The following is a 15547-nucleotide window of genomic DNA, read 5'->3' on the forward strand; positions in this document are numbered from 1 at the left end:
AGCTCGGGCTGCGCGTCCCGCCCACGTACATGACGCCGCCTGAGAAACATGGCGGCTTCCATCGATGACAAGCAGAAAATATCAGCGGCTCTCGCTGATATTTTGAATGAGAAACTCTGCTCTGGACACTTGCAGGCGTTGAAAACGTTTACAAGTGCGCTGAAGGATGCAGGATACAGGTACGGTCGGATTCTCTCGTTTTGGTAAAAAAAAAAAAGGTGAAACCGTTAGCTCAGTAGCTAGGCTAAAGTTAGCTCGACGTCAACTGGCGTCAACGTTCACGCTCATGTGATGCCCTGAAAACATGTTTAGCAGTTTTTTATTTACTCGTGTCTTTCTGTTATTGATAAACTGTATGTTTGGGAGCAAATAAAGGTGTTCCACAGTATAAAGGAACACTTAAGCTTAATGAAAGAACATCATAAAAAGCCGTGAGTTGCACTGTTGTTTTTTTACGCTGGAATTTCATTTGGCCGAATTATTTTTTTTTTAATGCAAAGTCTTTACCCCACAGAGCAAACCCAGTTGCTAAAAGGTTGTCTTTTACTTGTTGCTGTAATCTGATCCGAAGCAGATTAGGTTTCCATCAGACTATCATGGTGCCTCCCTACTTGAACTTTGAGTTTCTTATCCTGCTTAATGGTATCTGTCTCCAGGGTTAACTAGCCCTTAAATTATAGGTGTGGCACAATTAAGATGGTTTCACTCAGATTTTCACTCATAGTTCCGATCGATATGATCGGCCAATCCGAACTATTGTTTGCATTGACATCAACTAACAAAAATAAATAAAAATAAAATATGGGTTGGCCATTTTATTTCTAAGCTCTTAGAGGCGTCAGGCATTTAACTCAACAACCATGTTCTTCTAATTTTAAACTAATAATAATAATAATAATAATAATAATAATAATAATAATAATAATAATAATAATAGAACACCTGTTTACAATAGTCTCATGCCTGAATTTCAAAATAAATGCACATCTTAAAAGTGACGGTAGCATCATGCTGTGGGACCGTTTGGTTGCCTGTGGTACTGATGCAACTGGTGCTGGTCTGTGAAGAGTGGGTGGGAATAATGGAGGAGGAGGAGGATGAACCCAAGGTCCTTTAACCAGATTAGAGAAGCTCCACAGTAAATATAAACATCTACACTCGGTACTTGTATTTAAAAGACTGCAAATGTGTTAATAGATTTGACATAACAATATAAATATGAATGCTACACTTTCATTTGCTATGGATCCATTGCACACAAATATTTTTCTATGAGGTTTAATCCGTCAGGAGCCATCAAACCAAATCAAGACCATCGCTGAAATTCTTTCCTATGTGTGCAAATGTTCTGTTCCCAGAGATGCGGTGGGGGAGGAAGTTTTCTCCGATCTCCTCAAGGTCCTCGCCAGGCTGTACGACGGCCTGCAGGGTGCAGGCAGAGACGGCGATGACCCGCAGTCTCTTACCCTGCATCTCCAGCTGACTGCTGAGTGCTTCCGATCCCAAAGGAACTCCTGTGTTCAGAGTCCACGCAACCAAAAGCTGCTCAGGTAATTGCGCCGAGAGTGCAGCATTAGGAAGACGAGAGCCGCGGGGTTTGTTTCATCCGTGTAAATGGATCCGCCGATGGCTTCTTCTTGCTGTTGCAGCTTTTTAAGCCGGCGAACTCCGGTCGCGCAGTGGGATGCTAACGTATTGCTACCACATGAATCTCTTCAGTTTTTGTGAGATTATGCCACGAAAGTGGAAGAAACGGACATGTGATTTATTTAAAAAAATAAATAAATGAAAAGTGCTGGTGCATTCTGGGTAAATCTAGTGCTGAGAGTAGCACACCGTAAAGTCCCGCCTCCCGCCCTGTGATTGGTCCAGTTCGTTTGACTGTGGGTTCACGTCGGCGCCGACCGCAGGCTGCCATTATCAGTTTGCATTCTGCGTCGAATGAAAAGTGAACATCACAGCCCCAACCAGTTCCTGATTGGTTGTCGCAGCACAACAAGACACAGGAGTTAATTTTTTTTTTTCAACTCCAACAACAGTCGCTTCGCAGGCCTCGCAGGTGTCGTGTCGCTCTGGCTTCGCTTTAATTGCCAAACCCCATGTGAGTCAGTCTGGCCGGCCAGCCGATGCATTTATATTCAACCATTTGCAGACAAAGCTTAGGTGTGAACAAAATTACTTAAAAATTTAGAAATCACATGAATGCAGGGACCATAAAGAGTTACACAGAGAGAGGTGGAACACTTCTGAATACTGGACTAAATGGTGGGGGCGGAACCCACATTGTCCTGTATTTAACATTTTTCTTCATATATTTGCATGATTTAGAAGATAAGCAAGTGTAAAGCTCTTGGTTCACTGCAAAAACGGAACTAAAAATAAGTAAAATGTTCTTAAAATTTGTGTTTTTGTCTTAGATTTGAGCAGGTAAATAAGATTATCTGCCAATGGTATATAATAGTATTTTGACCCCTAAAATAAGATAATTAGACATCCTGCACTTGAAATAAGATGATGGAGATTAGTTGTTCCTATTTTAAGTGCAAAAATCTTATTCTATTGGCAGATGATCTTATTTACCTGCTCAAATCAGAGAAAAATACACAAATTTTAAGAACATTTTACTTATTTTTAGTTCCGTTTTTGCAGTGTTTAATAGACATAAGACATCCTGAATGCATCTGGATCTGTATGGCGGTCCCAAAGCATAGTCGAACATTCCAGTTTCCACTAAACCAAGATATTAATTGCTGTACTTTGATCTTAATTTAAATGTTATGTCTTTTTTTATTAGTTCAGCTTTTAATTCAAAATGTATTGCAATTAAAAAACTGTACCTGTGGTGTGAAGTATTTGCTGTTTGATTCAGAAATATTTCTAAATGTTTTTTTTTTTTTTTTTTATTGCAGGGCCTCTAATCAGATTAAAGTTTTTATTTTTTTTAGTCACATCGCACCACTAATCTGCTTGTCCGGTACTGCTCTGTGTTTAGCTTCATCTAGCTTTTACTTCTTTTAACTGCTAAAGAGCATTGCCACAGCATGATCCATCCACCGCCGTGCTTCACAGGGCTTATGGTGTGTTCAGGGTGATTATGAGCAGGGTTAGTTTTACACGCAGCCCATAAAGTAAATATTTGGTGCCATGGGAGCAGAGCTGCTTCTTTCACATTTGCTTGGTCCTCTCCGTGGACTTTGGTGAACTGCAAGTGGGATTTCTCGTTGCTTTCTTTCAACTATGACGTTCATTTCCCAATTATGTGCTACTTTGTGTTGGTCTCTCATTTAAAATTCCTGTAAGTACATTAAACTTTGTGGTTTTAATGGACCAAATGTTAAAAGGAACCAAAGGAGTGCATGTAAAACGCAGCGCTTTAAGCATTTTTTTTTCCTCCTCTCTCTCTAGGGAACTTGGATTCATCGACGCATCCTTTAAACTCTTAAGTTATCTTCAGACCACAGAGCTGGAGAGCAAAGACGCCGCATATGAACGTAAGTCTGAGTCGGGGGGGGGACCATTGAAGCTCGGCAAAATAAGGCGGCATTTAAACGATGATGGTGAAATGATGACCGTTCCGATATTGATCTGCGCTTTTGTTTGTTTTTTCTGTCTCTCCGTTTAATCATCTGCTCGTTCGTCTTCGTCTGTGGCTCAGCGCTTCGCTGTGGGATCCAGTTTCTTGGCAACCTCGCCGTAGGAAACCAGACGAGCAAGGACGAAGTTTGGGAGCGCAGCTTCCCTGAAGTCCTCCTGTGAGAATAATCAGCCGGGATAAGAGTCGCCCCGACGCTTGCTCCTTCATGAAGCTCCTGTAGACATCCTGTACTGGGTACTTAAAGCGGTTGGTTTGTGTGTGAACAGGCAGCTGCTGTGCACTGATGACGAGAAGGTGGTGAACTACACCTCCATGGTTCTCCACACGTGTCTGGACGAGGCCAAAGTGGAAGATCTGTCAAAGCCGCACAACATCAAGCTGGCACTCAAAGTGATGGAGCTATGCAGGACCCAGCCTGACCTGGACTGGACGTAAGCGTGTGTTTGGGTACTTGGACATGCTGCTGTTATTATCTCCTACTCCCCCTGTTTGTCGGGAATTTGCTCATTCAGGTTTAGAATTAGTGCAATAACCTTTAATGAAAGTATGATTAATAGTGGTTTTGGATTAGAATTAACAAAATATTTAGAGAATGTTAGGAAAGTGCTTTGTTCAAGCTGCCAGGGCTGAAATTCTCGCTGACTTGCTGCGGCTTGCAGGCCCTTTTTAAATGATTCGCAGTTGGAGTGATATTTACTAGAAAGGGGTTGGCGCTGGAAAGATCCTCCATCAGTCTTCATGCCGCTAAAGAGCTGGAAAGGCTGTGATTATTCTGGTCTGGATGAGTTCACTGGATCGGCACAGCGCTGCAGCTAAAGAAAGGAAAGCTTTAACAGTTTGCCTCGATCAGCTACAGACAACTTTTTATTTACATTGTATGTTTGTATGAATTTATAGCACCCTCAAGGGTATTGTCACCCCTGGTAAAGATGGTATTATGACTGATGGTGGATTTTTTTTTAGGATAATCTGATATAGATTGAAGCATCTTTTTAGCATATTTTTCAGATTTTCTCCTCCTTTTATCTGATGACCAAATAAACATGGGTTCTTGTCCTGCCTTGTCTCAGACCTCTAGTGTTTTTTTTATTTTATTTTTTTATTGTTCCTCTACAAACACGAGTTAAGGTAGTTACTATCTTGTAGTCATTTCCTGACAAAGGTCCAACCACATCTGGCTTTTTTTTTCTTTTCTTTTTTTTAATGACATGTGCTCTTGTCTTTCCCATTTTGAACAGTCTGTATTAGTAATTTATGTCATAGCGAAGTTGGACTGGAGAAAAAAATGGAAATTATTTGTTCCTCAACGATTAAAATTTCGTAAAGAACCGCTTCATTTTGACAGGTTTTTGTTTTTATACAACACATTTGATCTTAACGGGCTGAACGTCTGGTTCGCATCACATGTGAATGATTTGGTAATCAAAGCTTTTTGGTTGTAGTTGTTCATCAGGATTAACAAAATATTGCAGCTTGTTTTAAACAGTGTTACTCTCTGCAGAACTTTCACTGATCTCCGCGCTAATTCTTGCTTTTTATTCAACTCCAGTGTGATCATCGCAACCCAGCATTTCCTCAAGTCTTCAGCTCTGGTGGAAAGCATGTATTCTGGGATGTCCAATCACGACAGGTACTGTCAAAAATAAATAAATAAAGGCAAATTTCTACTGAAATCTAACCTGGAATTGCACAAGTTCAGATTCAAACGTCGTTAGATGTCCAGTTATTGTGTGAAGCAGAAGAGCAAGCGAAGAACGGCTGCTGAAATGGGAATAAATGTGTTTTTCAGAGTTACTCTCTTAGAGCTGCTCTTGGCCCAGTTGAGGGAAGAGGGCTCAGAGGGCTGTGGCGTTCCCCCCAGCGTGGCCCATTTCCTGGCCAGTTCCTTCCAGAAAGGCTGCGGTGCCGTGCTCACGCTCGCTACGGGTTCTGCCTCCAGCAACGAGGTACTAAACGCAGCAGCTGGTGAATCTGTACCCACATAACTTCCTCCTTCGAAAGGCTGAGCTGCTGGCTGTGATTGCAATCCTCTTTAGGTCCTGCAGGAGGCGCTGACGGTGATAAGTCTGCTGGACGTGCTTTGCGAGATGACCTCAGACCACAAGCAGTTCATGTTCCTGCAGGACCATCCCGATCTTCTGGAGACTACAGTTGGTGAATGAAAAACCAGACGAGCTCCCTGACCGGGCTCCAAACATCCTGATTCCCATCAAATCCCCCCATCAGGACAGATACTTAACATTCCTGCCAAAAAGACATCCACAGTGTGGACAAGTCGTAAAAATCAGAGTACTAAAAAAAAAAAAGTTTTGAGCAAACCACCTAATTTAGAGTTATGAGTGAAAGACTAAACTTTATACGACCAAACTGTAGAGGTTTATGCTCTCTCCTTTTCTCTCTGTCCACCCTTTTATTATTTTTTTTTTCTTTGCAGAGCTTCTGGGACAAGTGCACGCTATCGGGAAGGCCAGCAGGAATATTTTCAGCGCCACTCAGAACTTCTCCTCCTTTACCGGAGAGGACGACCCGGCCTCGCATTCTCCAGTCGTCAGCTTTAAGGCGCACCTCATCAGGCTCATAGGAAACCTCTGCCACAGCAACGCAAGCAACCAGAACAAGGTCTGAGTCACGCCGCGCGTCGACAAACGGGTGCATGGATGTCTAATTATGCTAAAAGACCGCCTGTAGAGTGCAATGATGCCGCTTGACGACGAAAAACAGACTATTGGTAGAAGTCTGAAACATTTGGGTTGATCTCACGTAGAATATGTCAGATTTCTGCAATCGGCTGCTTTTACGTTGACATGAAAATTATACTTTTTTTTTCTACCTTATCTGGGGTCTGTTTGTTTGTTTGTAGCAAATATCCAGGCATATCATTATTGCAACATTTTGCACTTTATTAGTGCTGCACATTAGCAAAAAATTAGCATTTTTTGCTAATGTGCAGCCCTTCCATAACCTAGCTCCGCCAGATGGATTTGTTCCGCATATCCATCTGGAAACCTTCCGTTTGAAGTAATTTTGAGAAGGGGCGAAAATACTGGTTAGCTGATTGGCCTATGTTGGTGATAGACGGGCCAAATAAACTAATCAGATCAACGAAGCATATGACGTACTAACAGCGACGACGAAAACACAACCACAAGCTCGGGAGAAGAGCAAAAACATCTTTTCCTCTGAGAAAAGCCTCCAGAGCAGCGTTTTGCTCTTCTTTCAGTGAAGAAATACTCTGTAATTCCGATAAAACTTGCTCGATAGCCACGCTAACGCTAGTTTCATCGGCTGAAGCCGCCATGTTCTTTAGACTGAACTGTCGCGCTTCTCGTTGCGTCACACCTCAACCCGCCTCAAAGCCAACGCTGATTGGACGTTCGTTTGGTGAACGGCTCCAAATTTTCTTTAACGGTAAGTAGCCAGACTGATCTGCGAGTGAAACCTTGAAAGCTCGCGAGATCAGGATGGTCTCACGAGGCTAGCCCTTCCATTGTTTAGCAGAAAGCTAACGCTGCACTGTTTGATGGATAGATGGCGCTAAATACACAACAAGCTTGGAAGAAAATCTGTGGTAGGCTGCTGAAGGCTTGAGGTTCATCTTCCAGCAGGAACATACAGCCAGGGCTACGACGTCGACCTATATTCATGTGTTAGAATGGCCCATTCATAGTCCTGATCTAAAGCCGATTGACAGTCCTTGGCAAGATTTGAAAATTCACGTTTATCAAGGTATTTTCCATCCAATCTGACGGCAGCTTGAAATATTTTGTAAAGAAGGGCCAACGTCTTCGGTCTTCAGATCTTCCCAGCTGGTAGAGACGTACCCCAACAGGCTCGTAGATGTAGGGCTGAGTGCCAACGCGATGCCACTCGCTCAGAAATGATGCACTACTGATAAACTCCCCTTTTGTAAGAGGCTGGGAATCCATTCAGAGCAAGGAAGAACTGGGCGTTGGGTTTGTGATCCAGGAGAAAAGGTGGAGTCAGCTTTGCAAGTCGCTGTCGGTGGTTCAAGCCAATCAGTTGGGTCCATTATTTAATGGCTGGACTTTTTTCCATTGCATTTATAAGAAATTAAACTTTTTTTTTGATAAACATTTCTTGCTCTTTACTTGACATTATAGATTGTCCCTAGTTTCCCCTGAGAGTATTACCCTAGGACTGTCGGGGATTTAAGAAAAATGGCAACTGTTGTGTACAAACAGATCCTAAGCGTGTTTTTTTTTTTTTTTTCTTCCTCCTCAACTTAAACTTGAAACTGCTATGGTTCCTGCAGAGATGGTATCAGCTTTTCGTCCGCGTCGCCCATCAGCCTCTCGCCGACAGATAATGAAGCAGTCAGGGAAGAGCTGGCCTCTCCATACACCCAGTTGTACTTAATAGAAACAGATTTGTGGAATGCCTGTGGGATGGCCACCCTCAGCCGGCCTCTCTGTAATATTTATGGATGCTGATCTGTGGTCCGTCAGCGGTCAGAAATCACCCCGTATCTGTTTTCACGAGGATTTCTTCCAGTAAACCAAATGTCATTCTGTTCACCTTTTGGCAGAGAGGGTAATTTAAGATGTGCATGCGAAGCACTGAACGGCTCGTACCGGCCTGAAGTCAGGGGTCTGCTCGCTTGTTATTCATCCCTTTATGGGTTTGGACGTAATGTAAGCAGCTTTTGTTCTCAGAGTGGAGAGAAGCACAGACATGAGCGTCTTTGACGGTCTAAATGACTATTCCATTTTCTGAAACTTGGCCCGGTTCTCCTGCTCCCTGCCAGTCTGTTTGGAGGGTGACCACAATGTCATTAAGCCTATAGGATCAGACACATGATGAAGAGCAGATCACCCAGTGTGGTGGTCTTAGACTAACACTGGTGCTTTCGCTCACATTTGAGGCTCTAAGGACAACGCTGTAGTTTTTTTTTTTTTTTTTCCTCAAGAATCTTAAAATAAACTGGGATATAGAAGCAGAATTTAATAAATGTGGGTGCTCCTAAAAAACAGGAATGCTCTAGAGGGGGCGGGTCTTGTTTATTTAATTAGTTGATGGTAAATGCAGTCTGGAAAACTCTGGATTTCAAAGTTGTCTTGGTCTTCATTTCCATCCGTACATCCGTTCCCTCCTATCAATTCGTTCCTTTATTCTTCAATCTGTTCATCCATCCGTTTGTTCATCTCCTCTCAGACGCATTCCATCCCACCCCTCCACCCACGAAAGGATTTTTGATAAATGTAACTTTTGTGTTTTTACTTTAAGAATGACCAAAAATCGGACAGAGAATATTCTCATCAAACTGCTGATTGGCTGAAATATTTGTCCCTCCCACGTCTGTCTCCTCAGGTGAGAGAGCTGGATGGCATCCCGCTCATCTTGGACAACTGCAACATCGACGGCAACAACCCCTGTATCCTTTCTAAATGTGTGATCCAACTCGTTTCTTGATTGTTCTGTGATTTTATTCTGACTTAACAAGCTTGCCCCTTATTAAACCACAGCCGTCCTGAAATATTTGAGCCCTAGCGGCTTAAATACGCAAGCTTCTCGTGACGTGAAAGGTTGGAAACATTCAGCCGGTGTCTGATAGTGAATCTGTGGAGAGGATCCCATGGCTTATCGTAAATTGGCAAAATACCAGAGGAAGCGTTTAAAAAGCAGGTTGTTAGAGAGGTTCGATTTGATGTAATGTCCATAAAGATTTGTAAAATCTGAATCCTTCACTGTATGAATAATTTTGGGCCTCGCCTCATGTGTTTCATAACTTCTGCTGTTGCTGAGAGATCAGAGCTCTGTGGCGGTCTAACATATTTGTGGGCAGCAAGGCGATGACGGAGGAGAGGAAACCCATGCGATTCCCATGACGGTAGCCTTGTGGTAGGCTAGATAAGGAAGCAGCAAGTAAAAACTATTCGGCGAATACTGAGAGCTCCAGTAGCTTTAGTCTGAACATCTTAGACTGTCGCAAATATACAAAACTTTATCTCAAACGGCCACAGTGGACAAGAAATCTCTGCGTTTAGAGTTTTCTCTAATTATGCGACTTGCAGAACCATCTGATGCACTTTTAATTGTTTTTCAGCCGTCGTTCGCAACAGGTCTCCCAACTCTAAGCCCAAGCTATCCTGGGCATCAAGGCTAAAGCGGATTCCTGAGCAAGGCTGGCTTTTTAACCGGGCCAGCAGCCTGAGCCGAGCACATCCGCCGTTCCCATGCAGCCGTCTCTGACTGCTGTAACCTGGGCTAACTCTCTCTGCCGGTCTGCGTTGTCAGACCTTGTTTCTTTTCAAAAACAAAATGATTGTCAAAGAAAAAGAGAGTGGGGGGGGGGGGGGAATGTAAGCCGAGACGTGTAACGTGTCTGCAAAACTGGTTTGTTTGGGTTGGGATGGCCGTGTTCTCCTTGACCCAAGACAAACACCACGCGGACAGGAGTTTGACGTCCCAAGCTAGTGGGTTTGGGGAGGGGGGGGGGCTTTATTTGCTTCCCTCTCAATCGTGAAGCTGTTATCACGAATCCATTCTGCTGCTTCCCTACAGTTTATGTAAAAGATTTCATAGAACAGGTGCTTGAAGGTGTCGCCATGTTTAGGATTCCCATAACTCCCTTCTTCAGTCTGAAGAGTGTGGCGAGGTGTGGTGATGTCTAATTAAGAAAATTTCTTAGATCTTGCTGTCACCTTTTTGTTAGTAAGATTTCTGCAATTCGAGCCTTCAGATTATTACACTTTGTTTTTCCTATGAATTGCTTTGTCAATAGTTTATCAAGCACTAGAACAAAAAGACCATTCTCTATTAGTTTGTGAAAGGAGGACGTTTTACCGTGATAGGAGGGAGACATTATTTCTTTAACTTCAACACGGAGCAGATTCTAAAATATAAGACTTGACTAAAGGCTGAAAACCACATAATAATAATTATTATAATTTGAATAACTTATCTACATGGATATATTGAGCAATAAACAAAACTTTGTGAACCTTGAGGGTTTTTGTACCTGTAGGCTACATAACCTGTTTGCCCTCCTACACTGGGCCCAGGTTTCAGCCCACTATTGAAAAGATTTTCTTGTCAAGCCTCCTTAAATACAGTAATCGAAGCCATAGTCTGGAAAATGTGGGCAGTATTAAAGGTATGTAGCCACGTTATATGCTTTAAAAATAAAAAACCAAAAACTGTTTGATCACGATAAAATAAAGTTATATACACCAAGCCTCCATCCTGATAATGTTTTGATGGTCCTTTTTGTGGTTAAAAATAGCCCAAGCACCAGGCGATAACCAGATATAGACATGGCGCCATCTAGTGACAGTATTGCAGAACTATCGTAATGCCTGTTTGCTTAATTGATAAATCACAATTAAATAATGCCGGACCGAGCCTGACCCTCTACAATGTCTCGCAGTAAAGCGGCAGCTCGGCGTGATCGAAGACCAACCGTTATTAATTAAATACACCGATCTACAGCAACTTTAACAGCCTCATATCAGAACAATAACTCACGTCAGTCAGCTCTGTGGCCACATCTGATTTTCGGCAGGTTTAGCGTCTGCTTCAGTGAACACCAACGTTCAGACAGTATTCCCAGCGACATTCCGGTCTTTTCCCTCTTGAATTCATATATATTTTTTGGTACTTTTTTTAAAATTTATTTATTTATTTATTTTTTGTTTTCCACTGGATCTTGGAATGTTCATTGTTTCGCTGGGAGATGCTAATGGCCGTTAGCCGCTTCCTTGTTTTATCCCCTGCTGTGCATGCGCACTACGTACTTCCATTGAAGTCGTAAATAAACACAAAAAGCTTTATTTCCTAACAAATAGAGCAAAAACAAAGCATAAAATAACAACCAATACGCCAGCAGGACATGATAATCTTTCATTAAAAACTTTGTATGCTGTCAGAGTGAGCTACTGACGTATAAATATAAAAAAGTCGAATAACGTGGCTATGCACCTTTTTTTTAAATTAAGATTATTGAATTGACTTTTCAAGACTTTGCAGTAGCCCTGTTTAAGATGGAGTATCAGCTTAAAGGGGGCCGAATACAAAGACATGTCACATTACGCAGCTTTTTACGTTGTAAAACATTTTGAATCCTCTGAACTTTACATAGTCGCCCTATTTTCTGTCTGTCTGCTGCATCAAATCCATTGAGTTTTGTGGTTGTAATGTACCAACAGGTGAAAACATTCAACAGGTAGGGATACTTTTGCCAGGTGCTGTATGTCAACAGACAAAAAGCAGAATCTTGGCTACAAGTTGGTCTTCTAGTTTCCTTAATCCACTCCGCCTCAAGTTATCAGCCAGTGGGCCATCTTCGCCATCAGGAACCTCCTAGAAAACAACTCTCAGAACCAGGAGCTGGTGGCCTCCCTGGAGAGACGCGGTCCGGTGGACTATTCTGCGCTGAAGGAGCTGGGATTCCTCGTTGAGGAGCGCGATGGAAGCTTGCTGCTCAAATCTGTGAGGAAGGACTCCTAAAGACACTAAAGAACGAAGGTTTTCACACCGAGCAGCTAAAGAAGGAGTGACACAGCTTAAGTGTGCACGCTGTATTTACCCAGTAATTATGCTTTTACTTACAATATGTCAATCAGAAAAGTCTTTATAACAAACTTTTCTACCTCAGCAAAGTTCTAAGGCGTCTGCATGTCACAGAAGCAGAGGGCCGGCGTGAGCCGAGCCTGGGAAACGAGGAGTCGCTAAGTGGCAAACACACGCTGGCACCTTTTTGGAGACGCTGATGTCTTGTGGTTTAATCCAAAAACAAGAGCGCCACGGGGTCGAGGCTTTTCTGCTTTTCAAACACGGTCAAGTTACCAGCAGGAGCTGGGGTTTTAATCTCAGGCCCGTCGTGGCTTTTTGCCGTAACCATGAAAGCAAATGTCTAAAACATGATGTAATCTACCCCCTCGTGGCCTCGCCTAATTAAAATATCATGGCCTCGGGTCGCAGCTCTGCTTATTAAACCGCTTAAAACAGCTGCATGTCCGACCAGACGTAGTATTGGTATTATAATAAAGCATCAAACCCAAGAATAAAACTTCAAGCTGTGACTATTGAAAATGTAACAAAATGTTGTTTTTATTCATAAAATACAAGCATAGCAACCTACAGCACCTTTCCAGGCGCCCCCCCGGTAACAATGTGTAAAAAGCTTAGAAACGACTTAATCTCTTCCTTCAGCACCATAATCTGACGCTGAAATTTTTATTTTAGAGGAATCCTCCCCTACCGTCTTTAAGTCCTTTTTTTTTTTTTTTTTTTCAGTGGGGAAAATTATCCTGCAGTGACTCAAAAGATCAGATCAGGCTTCAGGAAAGCAGCCAGTTACTCTGAGTGATTAAAACGTTTAGAATAAGGGCTGCACAGTATTAGGAAAACATCAAATTGTGAAATTATTGGTGAATATCTCTGGGTTCCTACGCAGTCTGGAATTTGATTTCACTGTTTTCCAGCTCTGGAAGAATATTGAAGGGTGGGAAAAAAAATTAGAAAATTTTTTTTTTTTTTTTTAGAAAATGTTGTTTTTTTCCCCCACACATTATTCAATCTAACCATTGTCTAAAGGTTTTACCTTTCCTTCTTTGTTTCCTTGATTCCTTGTTGACCTTCCTTTTATACTCAGTTGTTTCCTTCCTTCTTTCCACCCATCCCTATAATGCTTCCCTATGCCCTTTATTTCTCTCCTCCTTGTATGCATCCTTTTTACCTTCCTTGTATCCTTCATTTCTTCTGTGTATCCTTCTTTCCTTTAGTCCTTGTATCTTTTCCTTTCTTATCTTTCTTTCCTGTATCCTTCTTGTGTCATATGTTCCTTTCCTATTGTCCATGGCTCCATCCAGATACCCTTAATAATAGGTTCTAGCTCCTGTTCCTGGACCTTTTCACAGGGTCAACAGTAAGAACTCTATCGTGTTCTTCCTACCTTTCCTGTGTCCTCCTTGTATTTTTTCTTTCTTCCTTGTGCCCTGCCTTCCTTTCTTCTCAAGCATTTTCTTTCGTGTCCTCTTTCTAGCCTTTTGTCCTCGTATCCTACAAACCTACCTACCTCCATTCCATATTTCATACTTTCCCTCCTTACATATGTCCTTTTTGTCTCTCTTCTAGGTTCTTTTTTTATTGTTTATTCTTTTTTTTTTTTTTTTTTGAAACTCACACACTCAAAACCTACAACTGTAGAAATATTTGCCATACATTTTTGTAGTCTACTTTTAGTATTTTAGATTTCAAGGTGATAACAAAGGACTGGGAACTCTGGGAAATTGAGTCTGAAAAAGTGTGAAATCTGTAAAATGTGGAGGGAAAGCTCGTCCAGCTGAAAGCAAATATTAATGGCGACCAGAGTTATAGCCTTCCAGATACTGCACTTAAGAAGTCCTGTGCAACTAAAATTGTGATTTGATGTTTTGATGTGAAACTGTGACAGTGAAGGATTGTGGGTTGTGATGTTTTCTTGCTAAATAAGAGCAACCCTGTTATGGTGCATTAGTCTGTTGCACTCTTTGGAACACCATGTACTGAAAAAGTGGTCATTATTGGATCAGTCAGTGGGATAGTGATCTTAATCCTATGGCCAAAGTAACTAGACCCTACCTACTGCTATCACCAGACCTGAACCCAGCAACATACCTGTGGGTTAAAGAGACTGAACTATCTAGAACGATTATCCCCAGAGGGCTTCTTGACATTCAGTGTTTGTTTTTTCTCCAACAAATTAATGCCCCTTTTTTTTACTTCTTCAGTGCGAGATTGCGCAACTGCAATACAAGATACATTTTGTAAAGCTGTTTTTTTTTATGCATCTTCAATGACTATTCCAACAATAGCAAAGGCCTTTTGGACTTACTGATTTATTTAGATTTTTTAGCTACTGTGGTGTATTCTGTCCCTATGCATGCTTTAAAAATCTAAAACCAAGGTTCTGTGCCCAACATGAGTTTATTACTGTCTTTTTACTTGCTTTGGCACTGAAGGATTTGATATTCAATACCGGGGATTTCCACCACACCCACTATATGGCATGCACTATGCAGCATAAATCATTAATCATCTCATTAAAATCTCATTTAAATAGCCTGCCTTTCCTCAGAGGATCTCATATTCGACTCCATTGCTGTTTTATTGGCGGTTAATATGCTCGCTTTCTATCTAGCCATCGCATGCGCTGGAAATGCTTATCCATAGGGTCGTTTATCCGTGAAAGGCTGAGGGAATTCAGACGAGAAGTGTGAAGTTTGCAGAATGACGCTCCTTCCTGCGCTCCTCCTGCCGCTCACTAAGCTGAACAGTTCTGACAACTCAACAATGCGGCGCTATTCGGGCCGGCCCACGCCCTGCTCCACCCTGTTTGCTCTGCCTCCGATTCCTAACGACAAAACGGGGCTGGAACAATCGGACGGCCTTCCCCGCCGATCCGGCAGCATAGTACAGGGAGCTTACGGGGTTCCGCTCACCGGGATTTCAGACGGCTAACACAACAGCCGTTTACTTGCGCTCGACTGGCCGGCCGCAATGCTTTTCAGCCCCACAGGAAAAGAAGGGGGGCCGTGCAAATCAGCTGGGCTGAAAGAGAAGAGGTGTCAGGACTGGAACCCGGCCGCTCGTCTGCCGAATCGGACAATGCAAGAATCTTTATTGTTTCTCTTATCGCCGTTTTAAATCGCAGGCCTCTACCGCGCTGTTCAGAGGCCTTCTGCAAAGATCTCTGTTCGTCATACCATGGGCTTCATGTTGGAGTTGGGGAATAACATTCAATAAAAGTGTATGAAAGAATATTGTGTTTGTAGCTTTTTTTATTTTTTGAGTAGGAACATTTAAAGGGCCAGATTTGAAATCCAACTCGGCCTTTAACAAAAAAGTAGTTTGTTGTCGCCAATTAGCCTTATGACTCATTCCAGGTATTAGAGCTACAAATAAAGACGTCACTGAAATGTTAATGGGTTTGAGTAAAACCCAAAGTATAGT

General features: G+C 42.3%; 1 protein-coding gene across 1 annotated transcript; it reads left to right on the forward strand.

The window, feature by feature from the left end:
* Window positions 1-15: 15 nt before the first annotated feature.
* atxn10 (ataxin 10) lies at window positions 16-15355 on the forward strand. Its single transcript, XM_012873562.3, has 11 exons — window positions 16-179; window positions 1359-1550; window positions 3406-3491; window positions 3656-3752; window positions 3862-4026; window positions 5145-5225; window positions 5385-5541; window positions 5632-5749; window positions 6030-6214; window positions 8924-8987; window positions 11877-15355. The coding sequence occupies exons 1-11, from the start codon at window positions 49-51 to the stop codon at window positions 12059-12061; spliced, it is 1461 nt and encodes a 486-aa protein (XP_012729016.2). The 5' UTR covers window positions 16-48; the 3' UTR covers window positions 12062-15355.
* The last annotated feature ends 192 nt before the right edge of the window (window positions 15356-15547 follow it).

The sequence above is a fragment of the Fundulus heteroclitus genome, chromosome 17 (assembly GCF_011125445.2).
Source record: "Fundulus heteroclitus isolate FHET01 chromosome 17, MU-UCD_Fhet_4.1, whole genome shotgun sequence".
In the NCBI taxonomy this organism is placed as follows: Eukaryota; Metazoa; Chordata; class Actinopteri; order Cyprinodontiformes; family Fundulidae; genus Fundulus; species Fundulus heteroclitus.